The 17,772-nt window shown below is 36.5% G+C and overlaps 2 protein-coding genes across 4 annotated transcripts in view; both read left to right on the top strand.

The window, feature by feature from the left end:
- Positions 1-8,467: 8,467 nt before the first annotated feature.
- Positions 8,468-9,522, top strand: LOC146671203 (uncharacterized). The gene is made up of 4 exons (XM_085405047.1): positions 8,468-8,473; positions 8,591-8,773; positions 8,848-8,932; positions 9,182-9,522. The coding sequence occupies exons 1-4, from the start codon at positions 8,468-8,470 to the stop codon at positions 9,520-9,522; spliced, it is 615 nt and encodes a 204-aa protein (XP_085261173.1).
- Positions 9,523-14,853: 5,331 nt separating this feature from the next.
- Positions 14,854-17,772, top strand: part of LOC146671202 (uncharacterized) — a 12,518-nt gene continuing 9,599 nt past the window's right edge. For 2 of the 3 annotated variants that reach the window (XM_085403391.1, XM_085403389.1), the window contains exons 1-2: positions 15,138-17,041; positions 17,182-17,244. In XM_085403391.1, the coding sequence (XP_085259517.1) occupies positions 16,897-17,041; positions 17,182-17,244 (208 nt within the window). In that variant the 5' untranslated portion in view covers positions 15,138-16,896. The other variant, XM_085403390.1, reaches the window with a different exon arrangement.

Below are 17,772 nucleotides of genomic sequence, written 5' to 3'. Positions count from 1 at the left end.
TAGCGAATCTGTTGCCGCAAAGCAACTAAGTTATGGATAATAAGAAGACTAATATCAGTATAACATAAATACAATCAGTGGTTAAATTTCGTAATAGCAATTTCTGCAGTAAAAGAATCATTAATGCCTGGATCATTTTGGTTAATCATACAAAATTTTATTTTCTGAAAAAGTAAGCTAAGAAAAAATATTTCAACATGCATATAAAAACACAACAAACCATATATTGTATCCTAACACCACATACAACGTATTAATCTTCACTTTTTTATCATATTCATGTATAAATTCATGTACACTACTAGGAAAAAGTAGATGTAAAGATTTGTGGAAATATACATGGAAATACAATACAGAGTTTTAAAATGGCAACGAGTTTGAAAGACAATCAATATTTGGTACGACCACCTTTATTCTTCGACACAGTCTGAACTCTCTTGTGCAGTTTTGTTCTCATTTCTTTAAGTAGTCTTCAGGAATAGATTCTACTCTGGCTGACTTTCACCAGTTTGTGAATTGTCCCACATGGAGCAACAGGACAACTGACCTACTGTATGTTAATTTGAGAGATGCATACAGTGCCACCCCACCCTCACCTTTACTACAGAGCCCTCTCGCCCCAGGAAGGCAGCAGGCCCAGACAAGGTGTGTCCTAGGATGCTAAAGGCGTGTGCTGCTGAACTTGGGGAGCCGCTACAACGAGTCTACAACCTCAGCCTGTGACTGGGGAGCGTGCCCGTCTTCTGGAAGACATCCTGCATCGTCCCAGTCCCCAAAAAGAACTGGCCCAATGAGCTGAATGACTTCCGACCGGTGGCACTGACGTCACATCTTATGAAGACTCTACAGTGGCTCTTCCTCAGCCTCCTCCAACCACAGGTACAACATGCCCAGGACCCAATACAGTTCACCTACAAGGTGGATGTTGGAGTGGAGGATGCCATCCTGTACCTCCTACATAAAGCCCACTCACACCTGGAAAGGGGAAAAGGCACGGTCAGGATCCTGTTTCTTGACTTTTCCAGCGCCTTCAATACAACCCAGCCCTGTCTGCTCCAGGAGACACTAAACAGGATTGTTTAGGTTGTTTGGATCTCTGACTACCTCACAGACAGACCGCAGTACGTCAGGCTGTGTGTGCAATCCTGGTGCTTTTCTTCAAAGATCACCCTGTGTGTATTCGTCTGTGGTACTAGCTCCTGTATTCTGTGTGTGTGGATATCCCCCTCCTGGTCCAGATTACGGACCTTTCCTGGAGGAGCTGTGGTGGAAGCGTGTGTGTGGATTACCCCTTCTCCCTGGAGCCATGGACCCCCTCTTATCTCACTGTACATATATAGCCCTGAGGTGTTTCATATTGTAAATAAACTGTGTTTTGTGTGCAAAGACCTCTGTCTGCACTTGAGTCTGTGCAGTAGCCATGACAGACATACTTCACCACAAAACACACATACACCTTATTGACCTTATATGAAGTGAGAATGCAGGTGGTATGACTTTGATGAGAACCTTTTCTGTTCCCAAGGACAACAACGCCACCCATTGCAGCTGCATATGATATACTCACCTGTTTTACAAAATGAGCAGCAGAAGTAAACAGTTGACACGCCTGGAGGCTTAATTTTGATCACAGAGGAGGAGGATGAAGATGAGGTCAATTCAGAATCTTATGATTCTGATTATGAAGCAAACTGGTATTCATATCCCTGCAAGCAAGACACTCACATCAAAGAATAGTGAAATATAGTGGTCTTCAGTCTCAAATGTACATCAGGCAAAACTATCAGCCCAAAATATAATAAATGGAAATAATATTTTTTCAGCTTTTTCAGTAATAGATCATTTATCACTCAGATCTATGATAATGAAGGTTACCGGTTATTTCAGAATAAATTGCAGTAAAAATGTGATTCAAATGTATCAGTCAATAATTAGAAAATGTTTCCATAGCATTGAAGGTTCTCTTTAGGTAATCAGGTAAAGCAACTGTAAAAATGCTAAGAAAAAATAGTGGCAGGATTAATAAAAGGCTATTACAAGTTTTGAAATGATATGGTCCATTGTTAAATCACTTTACAGAAATATGTAGTCATGTCTCGCTTATCAGTAACTGCAGAGTACCGAGCATCCTCTGGTATTAACGTCAACATAAAAATTGTGTTCATGACATGGTTTTCTGTGTAAAGCAGGTATACGAATGAATTCAACATTTACTCGTGTCACTCCTTTTTTAAATTATTGTGACTATAATTGACCAAGAACGTTATTTTAGTTAAAAAAAAACAGTATGTCAACTCCCAACGGCTGAGAGTGTTTATTTTTCCAGTGTAACTGAAAAGTTAAGTTTCATTCTCCTGTTTTGGGACATCATTCTTCTTTTATTAACATCTTCGTGAAAACTGTTGAGGTGGGTTTCTATGTCATAAGCAGTTCCCGTGGGTATAATGTTTAGGTGGACCAGAACGTTTGTCCCTATATATTTCACTTTTCAGTTTTATCCCTGGAAGTTGGCATACAGGATTGCAAAGTCCATTCCTGTATGCAAAGTCCAGGAAATGCAAAGTCCATTCCAGGATGGACTTTGCATTTCTTCGCTTGTGCTGACCAAGTGAACAAAGAATTCAATATTCACTCTTGTCACTCCTTTTTTTTAATGATTTTGACTGTAATTGACCAAGAACATTATTTTAGTTAAAAAATAATAATAACAATATGGTAAATGTAAAACATATAAATTGTATTAATTTACTGTATAAAAAATAGTGTTTTGCAAAAGTCTTGAACCACAGCTCACTTCTTTATAGGAATATTTACTGAAATATGTTCACACAGACAGTATACTTATTATTAATAGAAATAGAATAGAACGTGCCTTGAGGCAACTGTTGTTGTGACAATTCACTTTATAAATAAAAATGAACTGAACTGAAATATATAACTAAACCATGTTTGATAGCGTTCCATACTGTAAAAGTAAAAGAATACAGGCTCTGAACTGTACTCAAAGTATGAAAGTAAAAATAATCTCCTTAAAGCACAAGTCAACTAATCATATTTGTACAAAGGTAACTGAACCTTCGTATGTTATTTTAATATAATAATAAAATACTATTAGTACATGATGATAAAAATATTCACATTTAATTCTAATGGATGTGCTTCAATTGAATACATTACATAGTGAAAAAGGATTTTACAAAAAAAAAAAAAAACTATTTTCTGGTGCCTAGATTGTAGAGGGTGAAAGTAAAATGAGTACAGTCTGGGTTTAATGTGAAATTCAGTAGGTGAGGGATCTTATAGTCTATAGGATCTCAGCATAGGTAAAAGAACCACAACACAATCATTTCTAATGTGAGCTCCAGTAGCTTTTCTTAGTGCATGCTGTGATCAGCATACCATACGGCCACAGTTTTTTAAATGCAGTTTTTATACTGTAAGACTTGTAAAAATCAGCTTCTCTTTGTTTTCTTAGAAGAGACAATGATGCATATAAATAGTTTTTAAGTGTTTTTGTGGATATTTTTTTGACTCCATTAGGGGAATAGGAGAATTTCACCTGCTTCACTGAAGAGGTGTGCCAACCTGCCTAGACATCTTGCCCCTCCTTTACTATTACTATTAAACAAGTTAATAAATTAACTTATAAATAACTAAAGGGCAATATTTATGAAGTTATCATAGGCCAGTTAGGTTGAGGTGGGTTTCTGTGTCACAAGCAGTCCCTGTAGGAATAATGTGTAGGTGGACCAGAACGTTTGTCCCTCTAGTTTATTTCACTTTTCAGCTTTATTCCTGGAATTTTGCATCCAGGAATGCAATGTGCATTCCTGGACTTTAATGAAAATAAAGCAAAGGGAAAAATGTATACACAAAGTGAATTGCCTGGAAAAGAAAAAGCGCCACTTCCAAGAGGAATTGTACCAGTGCGTTTTGTCCTTTGAAAAGGCATTTCCACATGCAGGTCACTTCAGAGAAAAAGAAAAGGTGGAATTTAGGGATATATTCCTCAACTTGAAAAAGAAATACGTAGACGGTGTGGAAGGCATCCCCTTTGTTGGAACAACGAAGGAGTTTCTTGAAAAACAGCTGAACTGTCTACGTATCAGATGCAAGGATCTAGATGCAGCTTTACTAGATAAAACACGGGAGCTGGAATCATTTAAAAAGCAGTACAGTGATATGGTAAAGTCTTTCTAAGACGCTTTATTCAGACAAAAACAGGAGCTCATTGGACCAGTGAACCAGATGATCAGAAAGGCTGGCAATGAAGAAAAAGAGATAGGTCATCTAAAATCTAATTGAGTGAAAGACGTTCAACTCAAGCTTAAATTAGAAAAACAGAAAGGACAAAAGCTCGCACCGGTGGTCCATAGAGGCGTGATGGGGAGATGTTATGGGGAGACTCCGACTCCGTCTCAGATCTCTCCACAGATTAAACCTCATCCACCTCCAGTGCAAACTAAATTTATTCAAGTGGCTCCAAAACACCCTGGCAGACGTGTATAGGAAGGCTTTTCCCAGAGTCTCCATCAACACCACCTTTCCTCATTTCTGATGATGGATTACCACCAATTGATTGTTAAAAATTAACTGCTAAAAATTCAAAAGGGTTTTGAAGCATTTGATAATTTAATCTAACAGGCCAAGAGTGGCCAACTCCAGGCCTCGAGATGTGGTGTCCCACATGCTTTAGATAACACTCTGGATCAACACCCCTGAATCAAATGATCAGTTCATTACCAGGCCTCTGGAGAACTTCAAGAAATGTTGAGGTAATTCAGTCATTTAAATCAGCTGTGTTGGATCAAGGACGCATCTAAAACCTGCAGGACAGCGGCTCTCGAGGCCTGGAGTTGCCTACCCCTGTAATCGTTTATAATACTATATAAACGACAGTATTCAGAAAACAACAAACATTCCATATATTTTTTTTATCATAACTCTGGTTTTACGTGGCCTATCAACACAATTTAAAAACTGGTATAAAGTCCACACGTTCCGTCTGTCCTGCTCACATCTCCAATGGTTGTACACGTTGTCATTAACTGGCTTCACTCCACATCAGCCACGCCGCTTTGCTAGCTAAAACACCGGTGTCGGCACATGAGGACGCTGTCATAGCCTGTCAACGATGTTGATTAGCTGCGCATCATTGGCTGGAGCAGCCAGTCACCGGTCACTACTGACTCACACTGCAAAACAGAATTAATTGTCTGTTGTCTGTGGTGACGTTTAATGACATTCCTTTGATGTCCAAAAAGCCTTAAATAGACCATGAAACCTGTCAAAATGAATTGATTATTAAGCTATCGTTTTGTTGTGAAATTATACAGCATTAAAAAGCAGAAATTAGTTCAAAACCTAAGACAGAGATGTTAATATATTGGAAAAAAAAGGGTTAATGGCCTAAAAGACAAAAGCCAAAAAGAAAAAGAAACATATGCCAGCCAGTTTGACCAAAGACTCCGTGTTATGATATTTTGATACCACGGTAAGCATTTACAGGAGATTGTTTTATACAGGAAAACTGTTACTCAATAAGGTCCATATACTAGTTGTTTTTCTCTTTCTCTGTGACCCAAGAATTAATGTGTAAGACTCACAAGCTGGTACCTGAAGGTCGAAAACACCACAGAGATGAGACCACTTCCTTACTCCCATCCTCCCTTCTTTATCTCTTAGAAAAAGGCTCGTTAAAGGCCAGGTGGTTTGTTTCAGAATTCACTAATGAAAGAACTCTGTATTCTATGTCTAGGAGTGTATTTTGCTGGGATGATCATAAATTATAGCTGAACTGATAAACTACACAAGGGATACTTTGCTCAGAAGGCAGGAAGACGTTTCCTTATTTAGTCTGTACCAGTTTGAACTGGGAAAGATGACACACGAACCTTTTTTTTCTCTATATAAACTGCTGTGTATCAAATAAACCTTTGAGTTGATTCTGGGAAAGCAATCTGAACAGTTTCTGTATCACTTTGTTCTCCTAACTGCTCCCGATATCGTAACTAACCCAGCTGAACGGCATACCTGAGTGTTACTTTAAATAATTAGGAATCTTAGAAGGAAAGGACAGAACTCTGCTTATCGCTCACGCCACGGAGGAAACCCGGGACGGCAATTTCCTTCACTCCGTCCAATGATTAACGAAGTTGAAAAGCTTAAAATAGAGCTTGAATACTTGAATACTTGAAAACTGATCGAGGATCTAACTGAAGAAAACAATGAAGTTTGGCAGAATAATGAGATGCTGTCTTCTGTCGTGGAAGACAGGACAAATACCTCTGACAGGTGAAACTTGATAAAAGATGACCACGAAGCTCTCATAAAGTTCCGCGCAGAGACGGAGAAGACTCTGGCTGAACTTAAACAAAATCATGAGGAAGAAGTCGAAGTCCTGCAAGGACTGCTGGAAACAGAAAAAAAAGGTGGCACGTCAGGAATTTCACAACAGCCAAATTGTTGACTTATTATTGAAACGCCACAAAGAGGAGAAAAATCAGATGCAGCAATTTTACGATGAAAATACAAAAAACCTCGAAAACAAAGCTAATGCTGCAGAAACAGAGTTTAAAACGGTCATGGGAATTTATGCTAATCATATAGAAAAGTTTGAGAATAGATTAAAAATTGGTAAAAGTGTGACCGTCAACGCAGTTAAAGAACGCGAGGAGGAACATAAATCCTTGCAGTATTGGATTGAGGGCCTTTTGACTCATAATACAAAGTTACAGGACCAAAACGAATTAATGGATAAAACTGTGAAAGAGTTAATAGATAAGAAATATGAAATGGGCAAAGTAATAGATGATCAAAAGGCCCAGAACATGGAGATGAAACAAAAATGTCAGAGAAATATTAGGGCTCTGGCAATTGAAAAGAAATTAAAGGCTATGGTCGAAGATGAACTTGTTTCTTTGAAAAAGAAAAATGAAGAATGAAATTGGACTCATTATAGGTTCACGCCCTTGGCCCACGCCCTCGGAGGAAGAAACACCTGTGCCTCATCAGTGTGGATGGTATTTAAGACAGGAAGCAACGGCTGTTCTTCGCTGGATTGTTGTGAGAATCGCGTCAGTGAAAGTCGAGCGGCCCAGCAAGTATTTTCCCGTGCAGTGTGTGTTTAGAATCTAACAAGCGTTTCTTTGTGTGCAGATTCCCTGGACTGTTTCCCTGGTGTGCGAGTGGATTCGTGTTTGGATTGTGTGGAGAGAGACGAGCGTGTTCCCCTGGATTTTCCCAGGAGCCCTTCCCCCCTCACCTTTTGTACATAGCACTGCCCCGCATCTGTGTATATACACTCATTGGATATTGTTCTTTAATAAATTCACTTGTGTGCATCATCCTCGGAGTCCAGCGCGTGAGTCCACCTTGTACTTCGTGACGCTTGTCACTTTTTTTTTTAATGATTGTGACTGTAATTGATTTAAGTGATTCAAGAGCGTTATTTTAGCTGAAAATAACTTTTCTTCTCTAAAGTCTGTTTAGGAAGGAGATATCTAATATTGAAAAATAAAAAATGGATAAATCCCTTGAAAGCCTGCTTCCAGGATTTCCATGGGAAAAATATGAGAAACCCAAAAGGAAAAAAGGAAGAATTAGCTTGAAGAAAAGGGAGAGATTTGCGGATGATAAAAATGAGGACAGTAAGTCCTTTGTGTCATTTTACCTTAAAGATCTGTTTATTAAAATATATTTCTGCATGCGAAATATAATTCTCTGAAGCTGTTGAAGTTGCAGGGTATAATGAGACATGATAGTTTTGAGGGTATTTCATATTCTTCATTGTCATACTTGTGTAAATGCAAATATATAAACGCATGTGTGAATTCATTCTTTACAAGTTGAGACTGCCTAAATGAAACTGCCTTTCTTTTGTTCCTTCAGATAAAGACATGCATAATTACATTAAAATTATTTTACGTGACTGCAAAGTTTTTGGCAGATATAGGTTTAGGAAACACTCTCCAGGGATCTTAGCATCGCATTATACCTTAACTGGAGGACATTTTTGGCTTTATTTAAATGTAATATTTAAGGAAAGAAAACCCCCAAAAAAGTGTTGGATAATGGAGCAAACTGATGTATTTCAAGTTTTCATCCAAAGTGACAATAAGACGGGCAACATTTTCACTTCATTTAGGCAGCATCACCTACTGAAGAACCAACTCCACAGCATGTCTTTTGTCCTGTCTCCCTCCCTCACTCCAACTGTTTGTGACAGAATGGATGACCCTCTCTGTGCCTGGTTCTGCTCGAGTCTTCTTGTTAAAAAGTTTTTCTTTGCCACTGTCACCAAAGTGCTTGCTCATAAGGGGTTATCTGATTGTTGGGGTTTTCTCTTTATTATTGCAGGGTCTGTATCTTCCAATAGAATGCATTGAAGTGACTGTTGTTGTGATTTGGTGCTATATAAATAAAACTGAATTGAATTATAAATATTTGCATTATCACAACTATTACAATGAAAGTAGGAAATACTCCCACAACTGGCATCTCTCTTTATACAACTTCTACAATTGCAAATTATTAGTACATTGTACATTGACCATGAAAATACATTTAATATATATTTTTATGGAGAAAGTACTTCTTCTTTTTTTGGCTTTTTTGGCTTTTTTTCTTTATAAATATAGGTGAGGCATGTATTTACCGTAAAGGCTTCGTTTACACTCCATCTAAGTTTGAGAAGCTTGCAGGAAAAGAGCCATGCAGAAAATGGAAGTCATCTATTTACCACAAAGGAAAAACTCTACGCTTTTGGCTCAAGGTACTTTGTTGCATTTTTATGAATCTACAAAAATCAGATTTCACTAAATAAACTGTTGAATTAACTTATCACAGAAAGGTGATCTAACTGCTAAAGATTATAGACAAAAGAAAAGAAAACCACAATCATCAGACCTTGAGTCCCACAAACTCTCAACAGGTTTGTCTGCTTTTTTTTTTTTTTTTTTTTTTTAAATCTGTGCCTCAAAACCAGAGAATGTTTGAGAATATGAATCAAAAGCATGCAAACATTATTATATTGTTTTTAATCAGCTGTTTGAAGACTTCAGTAGTTTTGACAAATACACCACAGGATTTCAGAAAAAAAAAAAGAGTATTTGCATAGAAAAAGTCACAAAAATCTCCATGTACGTTGTAATATTTTAAACATTTAAACATCTCTTGAAAGAACCCAAGGATCAAGATGAAGATGATGATGGAGAAGAGGATGATGATGATATGGATGAAGATAATGAGCCTGACACTAAGAAAAACGAAGATGAAGATGCTACACCGATTTATAGCTCTTCTGAAGAAGAAGAAAGCGAGGAAGATCTTGTTGAAGATGAAGATGAGGATATGGATGAAGATGATGTTGGTGACGATCAGCGTAGCACTGAGGAAGATGAGGATGAAGAAGATGACAATGATGAGGAAGAGACTGTGCCTGCTGTTGCCTCTAACCATACTGGCAGCAGTGGTATCATAGGTGACATTTCCAATATATTTCCTATTGGTATGTTTGGATAACAAAGACCTTGTTTGTGTATGAAAATAACTCTTCCTCTTTTTTTCAGAGAGAGTAACAAGTGCAATTCCAACACCTGGAAAACATGCATTACAGATGAAAGAGGTAAAGTGTATCATTAACATCCCTCCTGAGGCAAGACAGATTATTTTATTTAAATGTTTCACTGTGCTTTACATTGCTGGAACTTTTGAGTATGTTAATCATCTTAGAGTACTCTGCTTTACACCAGCACCGTCATCAAGATAGAAATTTGGCAAATATTATGGTTCAGCATGACAAATTACAAATGTATGCTTTGACAACATCCAGTCCGACTATTTAAAATAAATACAAATATATTCTTTGTTGTCTTTAAAACAGAAGACTAGACATCGTCCTGACATGCCAAGGTCTGAAGTCAGTGGAAATAACAGAGATGTGGCAACAAACACAGCAATCAAACAGCTGAATGTTAAGCAAGAACCCAAAGAGGAACTGAGTGAGTTGTTCAAATACTAAAAGCACTTTAAGGTTGTATTCAACTTCTATTTAGGTTTTTGCTTTTTTTGTTGTTGAAGTAGAAGAAAAACACTTTCAATCTATTTTCTAAGTTCACAGGTTCGTCCTTCTTTAACCTCTGATTATGTGAGATGAGTGTGGGTGTACAGTTAATTTGGCTCAGTTCTGAAATGATAATTGAAGTTCTCCAAACAATGAGTGAAATCCTTCTACAGGCTTGTGCTAAAATTAGGAGCTTTTTTTATTTTATGTAAGCATTTACAGATATGTTAGCACATGTGCACACAGCTAACTAGTAGTTTTGTTTGCAGCTTGAATAAATATTATTTCCGCATGTCTTTGTGATCAAAACAGATCGGGTGTGTTCTGTAATGAATAGTTGTACTTTCCAAAAGACATTAAACGGCCATTTTATTGCGTATACCTGTCCAACTGCTCATTAATGAAAATATCTAATCAGCCAATCACATGACAGCAACTCAATAAAGACATGGAGACATGGTCAAGATGATCTGCTGAAGTTCAGACTGAACATCAACATCAAACTAATTCTAATAATTCCAAAGTGTGTATGCTCATATTTTAATCATCCTTTTTTCAGAGAAGACAACAACCAGCACAATTTTGACACCTGTGAAACCTGCACTGAAGATCGAAGGGTGTCGTTAATAGCCTTCCTGAGGTAAGACTGTTATATTTTATTAAAAACTTAGCATTCAAAATAAAGACAAATTAAAACACCACTATCACTAAAGCACGTGCACATAGGGGGTCATCTAATTGTTGGTATTTTCTCTGTATTATTGTAGGGTCTTTACAGTATAAAGCACCATGAGCTGACTCTTTATAGTTTCTGTGTTATATAAATAAAATGGGTGGCAGTAGCTCAGGTGGTAGAGCAGGTCATCTACTGATCGGAAGGTTGGTGGTTCGATTCCCGGCTTCCCCTAGTCTGCATGCCAAAATCCTTGGGCAAGATACTAACCCGAAATTGCTCTCCGATGCATCCATCGGAGTATGAATGTGTGTGAATGTCAGTTGTGCTTGTGTGAATGGGTGAATGCACAAGTTGTGTAAAGCGCTTTGAGTGCTCAGAAGAGTGGAAAAGCGCTATATAAGAACTAGTCCATTTACCAAAACTTGGATTAAACTAAATGTTGCTCAAAATAGTTTTATTATTTTCAAACGAAATTATAAATAAGGATACTCATATATAATTGGCTGTCTTTGAAACAGAAGACTGGACATCATCCTGAGATGCCAAGGTCTAAAGTCAGTGGAAATAACAGAGATGTGGTAAAGAACACAGCAATCAAACAGCAAAATGTTAAGAAAGAACCTGAAGACAAACTGAGTGAGTTGTTCAAAAAAATCACTAGCATGATTTTTTTTCTGCTTTTTTTTTTTTTTCTAGAAAAAAAAATCCAGTTTCATGTATTTGTTTTATTTTTTATTATTTCTTTTGATCTCTTCTGGTCTTTTCCCAACATGTTTTCTAAATGTACAGGTCCTTCCTGTGAATCTCTGGCCGTGTCAGATCAGCAAGAGCATAAAGCTGTTCACTGCTCTGGCCACAAAGTAGCTGATTTACAATCCATGAGGCCAGAAGGGGGGTAAGATAAAGCTCTCATATCATTTAGGCAAAGATTTTGAATTTATTCACACAGTCTTAAAGGGTTGTTTTTCGACGGCATTTATTTCTCGCACTGCAAAAGCAACTCTACTTGAAATTAGCCAAATATTCTTAAATCTGACAAAACTGTCTAGTTTTGAGAGAAAAAATCTGCCAATTGGGTAAGTTGTTTTGCTAGAATCCTTAAAACTAGCAAATGAATCTGTTTTATGCCTAAATTAGGCAACACTGTCTAAAATGTGTGATTAATTTAAGAAAATTTGAATTATTACAAGGAAAGACACTGATTATTAAATTTTTTTTACCTATAATGAGTATTATGCTTTCTTGAACAAGCTATTTTGAAGAATTATTTTGTTATTTTAGTGTTTAATTTAGATTTTCACATAAATAAAAAAGCTTTCTATAGGTAAGTCTAGATTTAAATTTTTTATATTTTATTTTTTGGCCTTTATTGATAGAGACAGTGAAGAACTGACAGGAAAGTAGAGGGAGAGAGAGGGGAAGACATGCAACAAAAGGCCATGGGTCAGGCTCAAGCCTGGTCGACCGGACGGTTCCCCAACTGGTCGACCTGCCTGTGTTTGTTTGTTCTTGTTTTTCTTTCCTTTTTCTCTCCGGCTTTGTGGCGATTGTTTACCTAGTGCTGCCGCTCTCTTAGGCAGGACTATTTATTGGTGTGGCTGAATGACAGTCAGTGCTGAAGTATTGCACTAAGCCTGGTAGTATTCTTGGACCGTTTGCGTATTTAAGTATTACCTGCCAGATAAGTGATCAATTGTTATCTGTGTGCGACTGGGTCTTCTTTCTCCGACAGTGACACCTGGGCTGGCTGCCTTTATGCATTTCTTAAATTGAAAAGTCGTTAAAGTGGCCTTACTCCTGAAATAAGAAAGATAATCTTATTCTTCTAGAATAAGATTATCTTTCTTATTTCAAGAATCAGAACCAGAATCTTCAGTTCTGAACTGAAGAAACTTCTCGGATGAGAGGTGAAACGTCTTCAAGCTATTTAAAGAAGTCCAGACACTTTTCTTTCAAAGCTCCTTAGACTACAATGACCTGGATGACTGAGAACATTCAGACATTTTTCTTGAATGAGCTTAATTTTCTTGTGCAAAAATTGCTTGTTAAGAATATGTTTTCTTTCTAGACAAAATGTATAAAAAATATATTTAAAAAAAGAATTCCATAAACAAGAGTGTTTTTACTTGCAGTGCGGACATAACGGAGGCCCCGTCGCCTGGGCCCTCAGCCAGCTCTGGTTTGAATACGATGGATCTTGATCAACTGAAGGGGGAAAAAATAAAAATGTAACTGAAAATTTTAAAATTACAAGAGAACTATTACACTTTGAAAGTAAATGAACTTAAAAAATGAGGATTAATGGTTCTGTAAAGCTGACAATGCAGACAGTAAATTAAACGATTGCTGTGTTTATATCCACAAACTGACACGTTAGTTGGAAGTTTCTTTGGTGGAATATTACTTTTGACAAAAGCTACAAAATCATAGAAGTGTGCTGCATTTATACACCATACTTTTTCTTTGCTATACTCAGTTTTCCTTTAGCATTGTTGATTACCATGTTTTACTTTGCTTTTAGAATTAAACAAATAGCTGATATTTTCTTCTGTAGAATGTGAATAAACATGATTTTTATCTGTAAAACATATCATGTAAGAATGGATGTTTGTGTAAAAATTGGCTAATCGTAAACCTAACTGAAGAGAAAATAGCTAAACCTGAATAAGACATGAAATTAAGTGTACTCGTACTCATATGAATGAAAATTCATATGTCTCAAAAGATGTGACGTCCAGAAATAGAAGGGGGTCAAAGTTAGGTGAAGAAGGGATATGGGGTTATTCCCTTTATCTTCTGTTTTCTTCTGAAATCAATGTGACATAACTGTTTTGAGGGTATTCCCTATTCTTATTGTCCTACTTGTGCAAATGCAAATATATATCAGCATGTGTAAATTCATTCTTCACAAGCCAAGACTGCCTAAATGAAACTGTCTTTCTTATTGTCCCTTCAAATAAAGGCATACATAATTACATTCAAATGATTTTATTACACTAAGTTTTTCTACTTTAAAAATCACCTTTTCTTTGTTTTCTTAGAGACAATGATACAATAAATAGTTTTAAAGAGTTTTTGTGGCTGTATTGTTGACTCCATTTAAACAGGGGGATTTCACTTCACTGAAGATGTATGTGCCACCCTGCCTAGACAACTTGCCCCTCCTTTGCATCCCATGTAAAATTTTGTAGATTGGCCACTGTTGGAAAATCCCAATGATTTTTGCAAATTAAGGCTCAACTAAATAAACAAAGAAAATTGTGTTGTTTCAATCACTTCAAAAATAAATATTTTGATAAATAACTAAATGTATTTCCCTTCTAAAAACAAAAAAACTCAAAGGTAACATTTGAAGTTATCATAGGACATTCACATCAGTTCATTTTACATTAAAATTTAAATCGTAGTAAACTATTGTGGTTCAACGGTTGTTCAGATGAAAAAAACTTTCCCTCAGTTTATTTGAAACCTATACATACTCCTTTAATGTGGATGTATCTTGTTACATGGATATGGAGAGAAATATGCATAAACTACTGTGTAGTAAGCTGTATTAAGATCCAGCGTAAAACTGGGACATCACGACATCGCACTCCTTGCTTTTTCTATTTGTATTTCTCTTGACATCACCGACTTTTTGTTTTGTTTTTCTTAAATAAATTGGAAGTTTTTTTTTTTCTAAATAGCTCTTGACCACTTTACTAGAAAATGTAGATTTACCAATTAGAGAATTGTCAATTCCATATTACCTGGATTATATTTATATTAAAAAATATACAATGATTGTCCAAGACAAGCATATGTTTACTCCAGAAGTTGATCCAAAGTGATGTACAGCCATTGTGTTCCCCATATGCGGCTGAGCACTGACTGACTTTTCCCAGCAGAAGATCCTCCAGCATGTAGCATCAGATTATTTAAACCATATATTAACCTTTATGGGCTACTGTGTACTGCCTCTAATTGGTAAATCACATTTTCTGCTATATTTAGAAAAAGCGACCACTTTATTTGAATAAATTTATAGATAAAATGCAGGTATACCGAGGAAAGTCAGATGTCCCAGTTTAACACTGGGACATGAACGCATCTTAAGTTTGCGGATATCTGTGAAGCGGGCAGTGTGAAATGCGTCTCAAAATTATACACATTTGTAAATCATATCGTACGTGCACTTGCAACCGTTTCGAGGTTTCTCTCCATATATAAATAGCGACTGTAAATGTCAGTCTAAATCGTCTTACCTGTAAAACCTGCCGTCATTGCCGGAAGTCAGTGTTTGGGCACACACTTTAATAACTGGGGGGTGGGGTTTTTTTTTCAGTGTAACTGAAAAGTAAAGTTTTACTTTCCTGTGTGGGACATCGTTTGCTGTCTAGTCGGCAACAGAGGTAAGTCCCTATTCTGGAGTTTCACATCTCTTTTTTTTAAAACAAGTGGGTTTTTTATACATGGATAATGGATATGTGATTGTTAGCACTGATGTGCAGATGTGCTTTCTATTTGCTCTCCTGTGGTTGCTGATGTGTTTGCTGATAGACCTCATAGAATTTGTTCGGTGTGTGTGTGTGTGTGTGTGTGTGTGTGTGTGTGTGTGTGTGTGTGTGTGTGTGTGTGTGTGTATAGATAGATAGATATGTATGTATGCCACTGTGAAGCAGTCACTAAGAAGTCACTTTTTCTCGCCTTGGCCACACGGAGTCGCACGGAGTGGAGTCGCCGAGGTTCATAAAAGTGGCCAAATTTTGCTTATCAGTAATAGAGTAAGCATCCTCTGGTATTAACATCTTGATAAAACTGTTGACGTGGGTTTCTATGTCATGAGCAGCTCCTGTAGGAATAATGAGTAGGTGGACCAGAACTTTTGTCCCTATAGTGTATTTCACTTTTTACTTTTATTGTATTTACATTAAAGTAGATGTAAAGTGTTTAGTGTGTTGACAGCAGTTCGTGTCAGGTCTTCAGATTTAAATTTGCAAGAGAAAAACAAGATGTGTGCTTTGACTTTGAAGCATAGCGAGTAATATATCAATCATGTCTGTGACAGATGGATATAACTGTTCTAAAGAAGTTAGACAAAACAAAAACAACATTTTCATACAAATTTGTCCAGCCATATTGACAAAATGTGAAATAAATAAAAGAGAGTTACAGTGTTGTGCAAAAGTCTTGAGCCAGGACACGTCATGCGGAGATATGTCATGTTTTCAGCTAATAGCTCTTTGGACATCAGTTGGTTTACAATAAAAAAAGAAAATTCCTGTCAAACTGTGTTATCTGTGGCATTTTTCAGAGATTCCACTAAAGAAATTGGAAGAAATCGTATGTTTTTGTGACAGGCTGCTAGTAACAAAGTACCTAAAGATACAATTTAATACTGGTTCCTTGCTAAGTTATTTGTTATATATACAGTGTTATTTAGACAACACTGTATATATAAGTCCCTCGAGTTAGGTGTGTTTTTAATGCTTGAATGATTCATAGGTCAGTGTTAAGGGGCCTAACAATCTAAAAGAAACATCCCTCTGAAATATTCAGGCACAAGGACGGCACTGAAAACAACTGAGAAAGCAGCTAATCCAAGCTGATGTGTTCTTTAAGTTAATTCGCAATTATATTGCACTAAGGAATTCAAATATAGTCCGATATGTTAAAAAGTAATGGAAGATTACATTTTAATACATATATAAAATTTACAAAATATTTTAAAAAGTCAATGGTGTTGTGCATCTTTTTGAAAAACAGAAGACATATCTATCTGTCATCTATCTGATTAATTGACTGATTTGAAAGTTACAATGAGTTTTGTCAAATGAAGTCTAAACTGAAATAAAACAAGACATGAAAACTATGTCGTCAGACCACAATGACAAATCCTCAAAATGTTAATACTGAGAACTGTTTTCAGGACCAAACCATTAGTATCGGTATGAGCTGAACTCGAGATCTGTGCGGTGGTCAGCAAACATTTTTCGTCTCTCGCACAACAAAAGACGAACAAAGAATTCAACATTGAGTTGTGCTATTTCTTTTTATGATCATGTCGCTCGGGTAAGGGCTCACACATGTTGTTTCGGGTGGGAAGACCTTTTGACACAAATCAATGATTACCCTGAAATCTGTTTAGGAAGACTATATTTTCAGTTTTGAAAAATAAATGGAGAGGAAAAGATTTGTGGAAGAGGAAGACCAAGAAGACTGTAGATTAAGGAAAAGATGGAAGGCTGAATATGATGAACCTTCTGATGATGAAGACAAGAAGGAGGAGGAGGATCATAAAACCTGGAAGACAGAAGGAAAACGTAAGTCCTTAGTCACCCAGCACTGAACATCTTTTTAGATTTTTGAATATGTTTCTCTAATTTTATGGCATGAAAATACATTCATATTATTTTATTATAGGGAAATTATTATTATTGTTGTTGTTGTTGTTGTAATTTAGAGTTTTTGCCTGTAATCTGTGGAACCACAGAGGGCATCCTTGATTGTGAGAAGCTGGAACAAAGTAAGCAAATACAATCATCTGAGAAGCATAAGCACATTTCATGGAAACCATTAAACAAGAAAACACTTTATACTCTTTGAAACTGTGCCCACAAATAAAAATCATGTATATAAAAAATGGAACTTGACTTCAATGATCTGTAGTCATCAGTTTCTCTCCAGCTGAATGAATGTATGATAGATTATGCATTGGTGATGCTGAATTGCCTTCCCCCCATCTCATGAAAGCTGGGAAACATTATTGCTCTCCATCAATCATCTGGGAAAAGTAAATACAAACCTACATTAAAAAAGAAAAATCTCTAAACCTTGGATTGGATTGCAGATCAGGTGTGAGTGTTTTGAACATCTTTAAGAATTAAGAAAAAAATAAAGAGAAAGCATTTTCCTTTTGTGGTTCAAATATACAATTTTAAACAATGTGCACTGTTTTAAAGAGGATCAAATGTTAACTTGTCAAAAGTTAGCTTTATTTTTTTAAGTGTTCTTTTCTACTGTCATTTCAATTTTCCTGTGTGTTTGGATGATC

The sequence above is a fragment of the Rhamphochromis longiceps genome, linkage group LG4 (genome assembly GCF_057381845.1).
Source record: "Rhamphochromis longiceps isolate RC_006_pf linkage group LG4, R_longiceps_female_GT1.1, whole genome shotgun sequence".
NCBI classification, from domain to species: domain Eukaryota; kingdom Metazoa; phylum Chordata; class Actinopteri; order Cichliformes; family Cichlidae; genus Rhamphochromis; species Rhamphochromis longiceps.
Note: the sequence above shows the minus strand (reverse complement) of the source record. Positions and strands in the feature narration are given on the sequence as shown.